Below are 15,483 nucleotides of genomic sequence, written 5' to 3'. Positions count from 1 at the left end.
ATGCCCATCTCTGTATTTTGATCAGTTAGTCATTTTCCAATTTCCCTTTTGCCTAGCCAGTTTTAATCATTATGCATCTAAAATTAATTAATGCTTTTCCTGTGCGCGTAAATTGCATAAATCTTGCCAAATGTAATTAACACAAGAAAAAGTATAACACTCAAAAAGAGGAAAGAGAAGACAGAGTGAGAGTGAGAGAGAGAGAGAGAGAGTATCGGGAAAAATGTTGAAAAATAAAACGGAAAAAAGTGAAACGGAAATGCTATGTTTTTTTTTTTTATTATTATTCTGCAAAAGTGGAAATCAACATTGAATCGAACACTTTGATGAATTTTGCAGCAAGCCAAAAGCATTTCCGCTCGACTTCCGGACTTGTCGTAGACTGAATTTTTAATTAAATTGTATCCTACAGCCATATTCAAATTTTCTTGAAAGCCAAAGCAAGAGAAACTTTGCCAACCTCACTCCTATCTACATCCAGCTAAGGAAGTAAGCCAATGGACCAATTGTTTAACAAATTCATTTCCCATCTCGTCTCTGCCGGGAAGTTTCTTTCAATGTTTACCTTTTTCTAGGCCACTTCTTCGCCTCGACATGAAAAATATAATTAACTTTTTACTTGAAAGATGCAAAACTAAATTTTTTAGATTTACTAAGTTAGAAAAATTTTAATAAAATAAGGAATATTAACAAGAAATCGTAGAACTAGCAAGGTTATATACTGTCATCATAAGTTTACAAATAAAATCAAAGTATTTTTTTAGTCAACGCTCTTTCTCTTTCTTCTTAATTGTCTCACTTTTCATTTATTGAGTGTCTGAATTTTATTTAATTACGTATTCTGATAAACTTTAAGTAAACCCAACAAATATTTAAGATGATTCCCAAATGTAGTCTGCAGTTGAACTCTATTTAGCCCGAAAAATTCTCATTTAAACGGGATGAAAAGAATCAACAAAATTTGCATAAGTTAACTTGGCATTTTGGGGGCAGAGCTCAAAATTGAATCCTTTTTATTTCTATTTTTTTCGTTTCTTGTTTTTTCAGTCCAGATTGAAGGCACTCGAAAAGGTGAGTGAGAGAGAAGAAGCAGAGATAAAAATTCAATTAAGACCCAGCAGTAACACCTTTGTCAACTAATTACATGTCGCAGTCGATGGCCGACGAAAGGCCAAAGCCCAACCAATTTCCAAAGGTTTTAATTGGAAAAAAAATGATAAGGTTGAATTGAATGTGCGTTTGTGGTAAACTTTGTATACCCTTGCCAAGTCTCTGCCAAGTCTCTGTATTATATTTCGGCTATTGCGATCAGTCTATGTGAAAAACTAACCAAAAAAAATAACTATAGCTATTCGATAGCTAAAGTGATAGAGCTGATGATCCTGGAGGATGTAAATCTAGAGAATTTAGTCAAGCTTTACTCTAAAACTGAATATACTTTTTTGAAGGGGAAAGGGAATAAAATGAAAGCACGAACACAAAAAGCATTGAGTGACAAAGGTGTGATTTATTATTTTGGATTGCTTTTTCGGGGTTTTTTTCGTGTACTTCTTCACGTTTTCTCTCCAGCGTCTGCTTCCCTTTTGTCGTCGTTTTCAATTGTCTGCAAAGTTTCTTTCTTTCTTTCTTTACTTTGAATCGTTCATTGTAATTTTTTCCCATGTTGTTTGTTGGCCCAGCAATTGGCATTTAAATTAAGCAGAAATTTGTTTTTTCAATGCTTAGCGCAAAGAATTTTCTCTGTCTGCATCGTTAGACAAATTAAAAAGGGTTCCAAAATGGCACCAAAATAGGTGCTAAGGGTCGCATAAACTACAGACGGAAGATGCCAGAGGCGGGGAAATAGAAGAAAATTAATTGTCTTTGAGTTGGATGTCAAAGAGCTTAAGCTGTGGATTCAATTTGAATCAATTGAATTGAATTCAATTTGAATTTAACTTAAACATAGTCAATAATATTTAATTCTGTTTAACTGCATTGCATTTTGGATTGCTTTTTGTGTGGTCTAAACTCTTTAAAATTTCATCAATTTATTGTCAACTGCAACAAAAAGCCATTCTCTCTGTGCTTTTAGCCAATGTGCATTATGAATTAATGTGTATTCTACATATATTGTAATTCTTTTCGACCACTAATACAAGCAAAATGGTTTAATTAAATGGAAAATATTATTCTATTCTATCAGAGAGAGGGAGAAAAAACGAACGAAGGAAAGCGACTGAAAAGACATATACAGATTTTTTTTTGTATCTTAGTATGTTGTCTTAGCCATAATTCCTTGTATTAGCTGCTTTAAACAGGGTGCTTTAATTTCATAGATCAAAGTAGGAGAGACAAATAAAAAAAAAAAAAAATTATGTAATAATATGGTAATTGTGATCTAAAATATTTTTCCTATAAAGGACAGAAGCTGGATCAACTTTTATACTTACTTTTGATTGAATAAAATAATTATGTTTCTGTGAATAAATAATAAATTAATATTTATGTAAATAGGATAAAATTCTTATTCTTAAGCTCTTATTTCTTCTTTCTCTTATTATTTATTCATTCTTTCTGCTATTTTGCAATGTTAAAAGAGACAGCAACCTTTTTATGCTATACCATTTCCTTAGAAAGATAGAGTCAAGATATATCTATGACTAAACGTATTGGATTGAAGCAAAGAGCAATATGTTAGAATTTTGAAAAACCGAAAACAAGAGGTTTTCTTAATCGTTTTCGTTTTTCTAAATGTAACATATATTTAGAGTTGGCTCTGGTATAAGGATAGTGACAATCAAAAAATAAACTTTTGAAAAATGTTCCTTTAACTAATCAGACATTCAGCTTAATCACACGTCTTAAGTCGCTATTTTTATAATTTTAATATTTCAGTAAACTGAAAATTAGTGAGACAGTCGCCACTTCCAGCCTACCTAGGTACATATGAACTTAAGAGGAATCCATTGCCAATCCATTGACCTGACCAGAACACCCCTTTTGAAAGTGTCTCAAAGTCTCAAGTGCTTTGGTATTGTTGTTCATGCATTTTTATCACGAAGAAGAAAAGTAAAGTGGAAAAACAATCGAAGAATCGCGGGGGGCGGAAGCTTATGTGATTTTCAACGCATGAAAACCATAAATCTATGCATTGCAAAAAGTTTTGGGTCGCGAGAGACCACGGAAACGTTTTCCATTTCACTTTAAATGCGCTAACGAGCCAGTTCAAAATCGAAGTGCTGCATCAATTTCTGCTTTCCATTAAACGCATTTATATATACATATATAAATGTCGTTTGTTTTTGTTATTGCGGTTCATATAGTTCGCTTTTTTTTATTATTTTAGCAATTGGAATTTTGAAACCGACAAAAATGCAGAAACCAAAAAGTTGTTTTTGCTAACAAACGTTTGCATTTGTTTATGCTAACAGATTTTCAATTGAAATTGGTTGGAAAAAAAAATAGAGTTTCTATGCCGCCAGCCAGAAGTGTAGACCAAACAGTTTGGCCAAAAAGCATACTCCCACACACGCGCATCAGGGACTTGATTGATTTCAAATGGCGGACAAATATATAAAAAAAATACAATTTTTAGTGGTCGAAAAAAATTGCATTTTATTTTTATAGATTTCTTTTTATCTTGAATTTAAAACAGTTTCGCAATCGTTTTTAATGGACTTCAATAGTTCTTTCAAAATACATGTGTTTAATGTACAACAATCGAAGCAAATTAACGCTTTTTCATATTTTCGATTGGGGTTTTCGGCTAGTTCAACTTTGCTTATATCATTTATATAAAATTTTGAACTGAACTGAAAATACTTTAGAAACCCAACGAATAGTTCGAAGAAATACCAAATCCATAAAGTTAGTAAAATATTTGAACAGAATAAAGGTTCTCCTTTCCCTTTTCTTCACCGTCACCAATTGGTTTAAAAAATAATAAAATTAAAGCAGTTTCGTTTTGATGTTTGTACTTGTAATCACTTAAAATTTACATACTATTCGTTACAAGCTTAAATTCATATTACATTAGATGTTAAGCAGCACTTAATTTTTTTTTGGAGGGGAAACATTAGGACACACAAGACTACGATTTTGGGACGCATACCGACAACAAACGGGACATCTTACTTTCCGGTGCACACACGGCGGTGTTTATGCCGTGGGTTCTTCGTCACCTTGCATGCCTGTAAAAACGATCTTATTAAATGCACTTAGATAGGTGAATTAGGTTGTTTCTTGCCATACGACGATAGCGATCCTTTTTCTCTTCCGGCAAATTGCACCAGGCACGAGCGGCCTGTTGGATCAATTCCTGTGGCTTTAGACCACAATGCTTTCTGCGGAACGATCGAACAAAGTTAAGATACCCATTATTCATAATAGGACCAGGTTTGCTGCACTTGACACGCTTTTTGGCACATGGGTTTCGACGCTTGGGGCGACAGGTCTTGCGCTTCTTGGGACAAGCCGGTTTACGCTTCTTGGGGCAAGCTGGGCGTTTTTTGGCGCAAGTGCGCCTTTTTTTCTTCATGGGGCAAGCTGGTTTACGTGGGCAACCACGTGGCTTACGTTTCTTGGGACAAGATGGCCTCTTCATGGGACAAGCGGGCTTTTTCTTCATTTTCTTACAGCACATGTCGGCATTATCCTGAGGAGCGGAAATTCTGCTTTTGTTTGAAGCAGTACGGTCATACTTGCTTTTCTCGTTAGTATTCATCGACTGCCAGAGCTTTGTTCCTTGACGAATGGATGTGTTTAGGTCAAGTTGGGTGTTTTTCCTGCGGAATTCCCGAAGAAAGTTGAGGAACGCTCTACTGTTGACACGAGTGGGTGTGTGCAAGCGCAAAATACGTATGGATTCAGATGATTTTACCATTGTGCCTGAAATGATAATTGAATTATATTAGAAAAATGAAAGTAAATGTACCTCAAAAGTGGTTAGTGTATACAAATGAATTGGGCGAAAAGCAATTAGCAGAGTGGCTTTATGTACAATCTATGAGTGGGAGTGGCACAATTTTTCAATTTTATAAACAGCAAAAACTATTTTCAATTATTTTGCACAGGTTGATATAGATATCGAACGGGCAATTCAAAATAAAAGGAATGCCAAATGTATGGGCTAAAATGTGGCTGTAGAAAGTGAATTTTTTTTTTATGCATTTTGGGAAAAATGCCTGAAACTGCTATGTCCAACCTCGCAGAAGGTTGAATTTCCCAACAAAATACAAACATTTATTATATTCGTTGGGTGCAAAAGGAAAAAGGGAAATGCTAAAAGTAAAAGCATGGCCAACTAATTAAACTGATGAGACAATGCCTCATGTAAAACAGTAACAACCCAACAGAATGTCCTTTCGTTCCTTTTGCCTGTCTGATGTACATATGCAAACAGCAACTAAACAGAATCAACAAATACTACACACAATGTATCTGTCTTGTTTTAGTCCCTTTTTTCCTCCGTTCCTGTTGGTTGTGCCTGTGTATGTTGTCTGGTTGTTGCCGTTGTTGTTGTTGTTGTTGTAACAGCACATTTAAACAATTGAACACACGCATGATTCAAAGAGGCAACAGAAAAAAAAAGAGTGAGCGAGAGAAAGCTGGGACAACGAAATGTTGTCATGGCATTTGCACAATTTCCCACAATGAAAAATAAATAGGTGCAGGATTCATTAGGATTACAAAATGTTCTGAGCAAAGTGTATAGACATCCATGTAGCCATGTCTGTCCAATTCTATATGTGTACGTGTGAGTGTTGTTTGTATGAATAGTAGCCAAATGTCATTTTGAGTGATGCTCTTCGTCGGCATTGTCTACAATTTCGAGTTGATTGCCGGTAGCAGAGGCAAATTCGAGTGAGTGTTTGAATATGTAGTCCTAGGGCCAAAGAGCATGGGCGCCAACCACATTTAGAGTACATTGTTTCCAAATTTCTCGTATTCACAATAAATACGTTCAGTTAAGCAAATCAGCTGCAAGTTAGTTAAACAAATCTTCTCAATAAAGCTTAAAAGGCTTGAAGGCTTTCCTGTTGAAAGGGTATTCAAAAATTTGTATTTAGCTTAAATTGATACAGTAATATGTCGTGTTACTGCAATTTGAAAATTTTATTATCGTTTATATTTGCGATTGACAAATGTTTTTCCGTCTCTTAAATAGTAACATATTTGCTAACAATTTGACATTTATGAGCAGTCAGTTTGCACTTTTTGCATTCATTACCAAGTTTTCCCCCCTTGGTAGCATAATATTGTGCAGAAAGCAGCTTCAAAATAAGACATTTGTTATGTCTGAGCGAACATGTACATATTTATCAAAAGCAACATGACTAATTATATTTCTCTTTGTAGTTTTGTTTCTCTTCCCCAACAAGCTTCAAGGGATGCTACTGTTTACATCCAAAATTTACAAATATTTCACGCAGCGTCGCCTTCTAATTACTGACGTGTATTGCCCCACCACTTGCTCTATTCTCTCCTGGGCAAAGCAAATTATTTACTTAATTTTGACGAATGTGAAACTAGCAAATAGGATTTTAGAATGCATGCATTTTGTTTGGTCAAGAAGGAGTTGCTGTTGCCCAATTTTTTGAAGTGCATGACACTCCCTTACAACTAATTTTCATTGGCTGCCTTTGAAAGCAAAATGCAGAAGGTAAAAGAGCAAAGCAAACAGCATGAACATGAAAAGTGGCAATGGCAATGACGCACTTTGTAGTCAACGTCAACCAGACAGAAAGGATCAAGTATTAATGTTGTTGTATTAAACGACTGTCTTGATACCCTAAACGCATGCCTTTTAAGCCCTCACTAGATAGAAACCGTCATATTAATATCTTTAGCTTAAGCTTTCAATTTTGTAACTTTCCTTTGATCTGTCGAAACCGATGGACCCTTGAGAACCGTTAGAGCATTATCATTTGATATCGTGTATATTGCATAACTGCAAACATAATTCATTTTAAAAATCGATTTACCCGCTGGACACCGAACTGGTTTCGTGGTCCTTCTGTTCTCTCTTTGCATCTGAGTGTGTCCTGTGACGCTGTCGACGTGGCCCTGCAGTTTATGAGTTTATTGTTTACGCTGCTTTTCTGCCATAAATATTTGCAAAGTGCTTGTAAAAAACAAAAGGTGGCAACAAAAAGATGGCAGCCAAAGAGAGAGGAAGAGAAGGAGCAAACTGTTGTCGATGATGACCAAGATGGCGGTGGATAAGGGAAATAAAGAGCGCGAACGTGGTCTACGTTGATGGCCAATAACTTTGTTAAATGCTAGAGTCTGAGTATTGGTTTGGTGGCAGCATAAAAACTTTAACCATAAATGGAGCTGAAGAATTTAAAGTGCTTAACTCCATTGAAAGTGGATAAACGAAAGAAATGAAAGAAAAAATGGCAAGCATGCCGAGGGTGGGTGCTGTGGGGTGTCCGTCCTTCACTCAATAAAGCTCAGTCAAAATCTATAATTGCACAAACAATCACCAATCAAAATGCTCTAGCTTGGCTCATAAAATATTGGCTCAGCATAAGGACCAATGGCCGTACCCTCTCCCTATACTCCACGACCTACAATGGTTTGCAATCGTGTTTCGTGTAAGCGCGAGGCTATAAAATTTAATTTATTTGTCTCTAATAATTTCCCATGGCAACTGTTTGTTCTGGCTTGTTGATTCAGAATATTGTAATACCTATAAATAGAAGACGGGAGTTTAAGGCAAAAGGTAGAGGGGAAAAATGTGAGTCTGTTGACCTGTTGACATGAACTGCTAGCATAAGGTTTACCTTCAAGAAAGAATTTCGGTGAATATATCTATTTTATAGGGTATCGATTTGGTCTATGCGGCTATAATCTAATTCAAATATAACTCACTTGTTGTTATTGATGCCTTGAGCTTTCCCTTGAGCTCTTCGGTGTATGTGAAGCAACAAGATGATGGCAAACACACACACACAAACACCCTCTCCTAACAGACCAACGACCCCATCTTTCCCCACCTTCCATAACTTGATTTGCCTTGCGTGCTATTTTGAATTGAGTTCGAGTTGGTGGCACGCTCGTAAAGTTGGGTCCACTTAAGCGCAATTGTTGGCCATAAACCTCATCGAGGTTGCCTCGTCGCTTGTGGAGGAGTGCCTTGTATTTGCTTTGCTTGACGATGCAAACAGAGGCAAGGCATCATATCGTAAACAATTAGATCGTTTTGGCCACAAATTGAAACTAAATACGCCGAAGCATTGCAGTGCTGGTTGCATATATTTTTTATGGTCCGTCTCTCCTCATCGAATTTCAAAGACAAACAATTGACTTGTCATTCGACGCTGTGTTGTGTTGAACCCAAAATCCCAAAAGCTGAATTCGAATGGGACAAAATACTGTGGGGCTGGGAAAGTCCACGCAATCGGCTTATAGCCCGTTCCACTCACTGCTTTCCACTCGTGACATTTCTGCGGTTTTGATAACAATGGTTTTCTATTTTTTTAGCCCCCTCTACTAACCGCCGTGCAACAAAGAGCAGCACTAGCAACAAATACGAAACATCATTTGAAAAAAAAAAAATCAACAATTCTGTCAGAATAGACCGGACAGGCAATTGGTTTTGGGATGGAGTGGTGTGGGCGAATTTCGCAAGGCGTTGTTAATGGCAATTAAACCTGCTGCTCTTATTTGGTAAAGACCACATAAATAAACGGACAAAAGGAAATCTTAAATAAATTACTTTGTACCAATTATGTCCTAAGGCATTAAGGCGGAACACTGTTTTGAGTCCTGATAAGGCAAACTAATGCTAATAACTAATAAACATTAGAAAACCTGAATTTACTATTTCTTTACAATTCACTATGGGTAATTTGATTTCGTAAGGAACCTAAAACCCTAGAATGATGGTAGTTTGCTTCCACATTGTATAAGTTGCCCTATATGTTAACTTACTCGGTACTTATCGAAAAATTCAATCTCAGATTCGAGGATTGGCACTTTGTGATTTCGTATAACCTTTAAAAGAAAAAGAGAAATAATAAAATTACAAACTTTTTCGTAGTTAAATTTTGGTGGTTCAATAGTCCTGTTTATAGGACGAGGTGGTTAGTCACATTACAAGATTGATTCAATAAGGACCGCCGGTATCGGCAATCCTTAAGGACCAAGTCTTTTATACTTACCGAACAAAACTTTTATATTTCACTTATGCTGCTTGACGTTCGCTTTTTCACAAGAAAACCACTTTCAATTTTATAAAACTTGTAAAGGACTAAAACTACAAGTTAGAAAATAAATATAATTTTATCTAAAATAGAGAACTGTTCGACTGTGTTGTTTGATTTAGAATGATTTTCAGTAGGTTGAGTTCGAGGGCCTTGACTTTTTGAGAAAAATAACCGAAGTCATGGATTGCTTTGATCTTAAACAAAGGCCTACTAGGATGAACAATTTAAATTAAATTTTTTAAATTTTTGAAGTAGAGTAATCGATTAAAAAACTTAGTTATCGATTACAGTAACCCCAACTTTAGTAAGTAGTAAAGTAATCGATTAAAAACATAGTTATCGATTACAATAACCCCTACTTTATTGGCAAAATTACTGAATTGTGTTATACACAAATTAATTCAGTTTCTTATTTTTTTTTTATTAATCTCTGGAAATTACATAATTATTTTATGATTAAATTTTATCGTGCTTGAGTTAGTGTGCCCGTGTTTTCTCTATTATCGACATTATTTCCAATATGACCATGTACCCTTATCCTAGAAAACAAACCAATTTATATCAAGTCAAACAAGAAGATTGAAAATATATCGTAGCTGATCATCTTGAAAGAAAACTTTCAAGTTGAAGATTTAACAATGTTTTAAGCTTGAACAGACAAATAACTATTTTTAAATAAAGCTCTGCTGTAATACTTTCCCTTGGCTAGAAAATATGTTACCGCCTCGGGCATAATTAAAAAACCACCAAAGTATCCTTTCTTTACAGCTATCTTCTGGCTCGTTTTCTGTTTCGCTTTTCATGTTGTTGTGTTTTTTTTTTAATGCTTGCCCATGTCATATTTATCACTACCTGCACTTTATTCCGGCAGCCACTATAAATTGTTTGGGGCTCCTGGAAGATGTTGGCGGCATTGGCTTTGGCAGACCTTTTTTTTTTTTTTTGCTAGCATCCATTTTGCAGCCTTCACCCAACGGCAACATTATTTGACGTAACCAAAGTAATTTTAATTTTCACTGCAGCACTTTGAACGGAGGAACGAAGGAACAACCAAGTGGCACTACAATGCACTCAACTAGGAGCAGCAGAAGACTATAGAGAAGGGTTGTGTCCCGGGGATGGAAAGGAAAAGTCTGGTTGCTTAAGCATATTGTAAATAGACTGCATAATGAGCTGCGTTTGCTTTTCGCCCAGACTGCCAGGTGGAAAAAAGGAAACTAGGGAAAATGAGAAAACACAAAAAACTAAAAATGGGTAGAAACTTGAGTGAGAAAATTGTGAGATGAAATGCATTGAACTACAAAATGGCGATACTTGGAGCATACTTTGTATTTCTAAAGGGTTCAACTATGGGGATAAGTGATGGCAAGTTGTTGGACGAACGGATCAAAAGCTGTTTCAAATAAAGTCTTTATCAAGAGTTCAGTTTAATTAGTTCTCGAGATTGAATTGAGCACAAAACAAAAGGAGTGAAGAATTTAATTCTTAAACAAAAAAAAAAAAAAAAAAACATTATCTATCAGTGGTATACAAATTATTAGGATTACATTCGCTTATTCCTGTCGAGAAGTTAATCAGAAGCCTAACAAGGTCTTTTAGTTTTTCAAGCAGCTTCATGAATAATCTCCATAATGTTCGTCAAGTTCAGCCAAACAATTTACATTACAATTCTCGTATCTTTCTCTTACATATTCAGTAATGCCATAATTTCATTTAGTACCGCAATCAAGCGGTTGAAACTAAAAATTGCATTTTTTTGTTGGAATTTAGTTCAACAAATTGAAGGGATGATGGGTGAAATAGTACGGGAGGCAAATGCAGACCTCTGACAATTTGGATGATATACTCGTCGTAAACACTAAAACTCCAACTCGAACTAGTTTTTTATTTTGTCTATAAAGCCAACGTATGCAAATTTCGTATTCACTTTGTCACAAATGAAAAGATAGAAAGAGATAGAGAGAGATGTCCTACACATATCCACAGATACATACATATATACAAGCACACAGAGTTGTGCATTCATCATCAGCCACATCATCATTTATACATTGTAGTCATATCTCTCTCCCTCTTTTTCTCTTCATTGCTCTGATGCTTTCTCTTTCTCTTATACTTGTTGTTGATGATATATAGTATATTTGTCTATATATATACAACATGAAACTGCTGACATTTGTTGTTCTCAATTTAAAGGTTTACCCCATGTCCAGTTTCTTCGCGCTCCATTTGCTAGCTGCCCACAGAATGCTGCAAATTTTGACTGAGCTTAACATTAATTGATTTAGAATTTGTGGAAATGAAATTATGTTGAAATGACAGTTTAGGGGATAAAACTGAAGCTCAGTCATATATGTGTATATATATTTTGAATAAGAATACAGAAAAAAAACTGATACATTTCCAGTAAAAACAAAATAAATTCCTATTAACCTAAGTCAGGTACAATCGGTCTAAAGTGCGCACATTACACAACAAATTCTTTTATAATAAGTACCTTTTTTGCTGTGAGCAGTGATTGTTCATTTTCGTTTTATCAGCTTCCCACGAAACCGAAATAAATTTGTCGAAAAAATATACTGCAAATTTCTTGGAAATGAAACCGCTCATATTAATAGGCTGGCATTAATTATTTCGTCATCCGATTAATAGCATTATAATAGCCGTCCTGATAAGCATAACGATTGTGTCTGAGTCAAACCAACATCATGAGATAAGTCTTTCTATGGAAATGCTGGCGATAACGAGATTCTTGTTTGCTATAAAAATGCGCACTTATTTCATAATTGCAATCAAAGCATAACGTTCCTTCAGAAGTGTCACAGTTAAAAGAGAAACTCAAATGAAAGTCCTGGTCAGTATTTACAGATTTTAGTCTATTAGAATGGAAAAAATTTTATTCGAATTACTCTACATTTTTAGATCCTTTTTATGGCTTCGATTTTTATAGTCGGCGCTAGTCCAACACGTTTCAACGAAATATCGGCAGCAAACGATGGAAAACTTTTGGACATTGGAGGTCAAATGGAACGAGATGGAATCTTGGGTAATTATATGTATTCGGGCAGAGTCCAAGCTGGAAACCTGGGAAATGGTCGCTTCTTTGAAATGAGGAAAGGGTTTGGATACGATGGACTGCTGGGTAAAACGCAAATGGGTATTGAAGTTATATTAGGCAAATAAATATGTAAAAATCGCTTTGAAGTTTGAATTTTTGAATGTATTAAAGGAAAAAAAAAAACAGTTCCAAAAATTTCTTGTAAATTTATGATTAATCTGGTATTATTTGTTTTTTATAAATATATCATTGGTAAAATTTTGAATTCTATATGTATATACTTTTATCTGTGGCAGTGCATCTGTCGGGCCTTTATAAAAAAGGGGGTTTGCGGAGAGCACGATGCTGGATTACAGTATCATCTCAACAAAAACCAGAGGGCCGGGGCCAACTTTTACCACTTTGTTGCTCTTTCCTTACCCATAGACGTCAATGTGGAAAAAAGTTTTATCGAAAAAGACTTGTTTTTTCGAAAAAACTGCCTACAATCTTAGCATAGCAAAGCACATAGCTAACCAACCTAACCAAACTAACCAATATTAGCCAATAGCTCAGAAAATACAGAAGTTATTCAGAAAAGTCACTGTTCGAGACTTTGTCGTGGTCCGGTCCTGCTGAATCCGAGATATACAACCTGTGCAGGATATACAAGCCTACATGCAAAATTTCAACACTGTAGCTCTTACGGTCTAGGAGGAGTTTGCTCTGATCCAGATGGACGTACGGACGGACGGACGGACGAACATGGCCATAAGAACTCGTCTCGTCGTGCTGATCAAGAATATATATAATTTATATGGTCGGAAATGCTTCCTTCTATGCGTCGCACACTTCTGACCAAAATTAATATACCCTTTTTTGCAAAGGTATAATAATTGCTCCGAAATCTGAAAAAATCTTTTAAAATCTTAATAAAAAGTGTTTTTTTTTTAGCCAAAGTTCAACATATAGCCTTACTTTTTCTGCTATTAGCAAAGATTATTCATTTTTCGTTTTATCAGCTTTCCACGAAACCGATTTAATAGGCTAGCTTCAATTATTTTGTCATCCGATTAATAGCATTATGGTAGCCGTCCTGATAAGCATAACGATTGTGTCTGAGTCATACCAACATCATGAGATAAGTCTTTCCACGGAAATTGCAATCAAAGAAAGTCAATTCCACGGCTTAAATAGCAGCCCTTACGGTTTCTACAATAAAAGAACTTCGAATTATCCCAATACCAACCATTATAGTCCTGGGGGACCTACAATAGAACAGCTGAATCTGAGCTTCACGGTCATTCCCCACACAATAAACCTAGAAACTTCTATAATCATTATACCCTGGGGTATTATAATCGTCCACAATTTATTAGATTTGACAAGTACTCACACTCACTTTTATTCATTACATTGTATAAATGTTATTCATACGTTTCAGTTCCATTTGAATAGATTGATTTACATTTATTCATTTCTGTCAGTCAAGCAGTTATTCTATATGCATGTATTGCTCTCTTTAAGGCAAAATGATTAAGATTTAACAGGCAAGCAGTTCACCCACAAATATTTAAGCAGTTGAAAAAAATGTTGTCGTCTTTTAGGCTTCACTCGTTTTGCTTTTTTCGTTTTTGAGATAATGTGATATATTTGTTTGTTTGCCCATAAAAGCCGGGTCTAGATGTCGACTGCAGTCAGTTCTACATGTTTACTCTGAAGGGTTAGACTTGGAAAAGCAGCAGAACATAGAAATTCAAATGAAATTCTTGGTGAGAATAAAAAAATTTAGCTCTAATTATAAGTGCAATTCTACTACTTTTAGATATTCATAATTGTGCCGATTTTCCTGATGACGGTTAGTTCCATTGCCCAATATCCTGGCCATGGACCAATTCATTATCCTGAACAAGCACCCTGTCAATATCTCAACTATGGCCCTTACTATGGTCCAAGTTATGGACCCAACTATTCGCCAATGTATGGCCCCAACTACGCACCAAGTCGAAGTCACTCTCCAGGTCTAACATCCCTCGGGATGTCCCTCAGAGCTCTACCGACATTAGGCATGTCTTTGAATTCTAAAGGTTCATCAACTAAGTCAAAAGAGAAGAAACGAAAAGGTGGATGATAACGTTATTTGGTTTAAAATAAATAGAATACAAAAGAAGCACAAAATTTTCACAGCAAAATGGGACAGCTCAGGCAAGATTTTAAAGAATATTAATTATATATTATCCTGCTCAGCGTATTGCCCTTACATCAACATAAACTTTCCTTACCTTGTTGCAAGTTGCTTTTCTATATCCTTTTTTTTTGCAATTTCTTTGCCATTACTTCTCTTAACTCTCTATCTTTGTCTGTCCGTATGTCTGTCTGCCTGACTCACTCTGTCTGCAGCAATAAACTTGTGTAAAGGAAACTCCAAAATGACACCACAAAAGTCCGTGCTGCATAGCCGCGAGCTGCATTAACACAATCTTTGTAAATAAGCTTTTATCCGCTGCTTGCACAGTGATCCTACTTCTGGTCCTTTCCACCTCACCGCTTCTTGCCCCTATCCCACCTCTCAGACGTATTGTCCAAAATGAGTATGTGCTTCGTTTTTTTTTTGCTTCTTTCATTTTTTATCATTGTATGCAGTGGCTTTTGTTTAAGCAACAACATGAGTTGCAAAAGGCTCAGACATACACCATGGCGTATGCGTAATGTTTCCTCTTTGTGCTTAAAGCGTATGAGTGTATGTGTGTGTGTGTCGAAGCCTTTTGTGTGTCAACGGTTGTAATTATTGCTCCTGCTGTTTTTTCATATGTCTGGTTAAGTTTTCTTTTACTTCTTTCTTGTCCTGCTTCAGTATGGTTTGTTTCATTTGTTACTTTTTTTTTTGCTGAGCCTTTTGTCTGCGCTAATTAGCACAGTTTGTGGCCTCTGACTGTAGCAAACCAAGAGACATCTATGTAGTCACAATGAAAATGCTGAGCATGTCACAAAAAATAGGAATTGTCGTTATAGAAACAAAAAGAAATTGGGAGTCTTACTAATATTTTCTTTAAACTGTATAAGATCAAATCTCTGAAATTTGATTCAAACCGCTGAATAACTCTTTAATTCACTAGTAAACATCTGAAAAGCCGTTAAACTTCGTACACTATTTTCAACTGTTGGTTTTGGTTGCACTGCGCTCGCTTATAAATTATGTACAATGAATCCATAGACGAAATCAGATTGCTTAAATTTGCATTTGCACCTGCA

At 35.7% G+C, this 15,483-nt stretch overlaps 1 protein-coding gene across 2 annotated transcripts; it reads right to left on the bottom strand.

The window, feature by feature from the left end:
• Positions 1-3,939: 3,939 nt before the first annotated feature.
• LOC137572803 (protamine-like protein 99C) lies at positions 3,940-9,311 on the bottom strand. 2 transcript variants are annotated; one of them, XM_068284640.1, is made up of 4 exons: positions 9,150-9,311; positions 8,920-8,982; positions 4,234-4,869; positions 3,940-4,172 (listed from the first exon to the last, which is right to left on the bottom strand). In XM_068284640.1, the coding sequence occupies exons 3-4, from the start codon at positions 4,862-4,864 to the stop codon at positions 4,141-4,143; spliced, it is 663 nt and encodes a 220-aa protein (XP_068140741.1). In that variant the 5' UTR covers positions 4,865-4,869; positions 8,920-8,982; positions 9,150-9,311; the 3' UTR covers positions 3,940-4,140. The 2 variants fall into 2 exon arrangements, with proteins under 2 accessions (XP_068140741.1, XP_068140740.1); XM_068284639.1 differs by having other exon boundaries at positions 4,229-4,869; positions 9,150-9,309.
• Between the last annotated feature and the right edge of the window lie 6,172 nt (positions 9,312-15,483).

This window comes from Drosophila tropicalis, unplaced genomic scaffold, assembly GCF_018151085.1.
Source record: "Drosophila tropicalis isolate 14030-0801.00 unplaced genomic scaffold, ASM1815108v1 contig_393, whole genome shotgun sequence".
Lineage (NCBI taxonomy): Eukaryota > Metazoa > Arthropoda > Insecta > Diptera > Drosophilidae > Drosophila > Drosophila tropicalis.
This window is presented reverse-complemented; position numbering and strand designations above follow the sequence as displayed.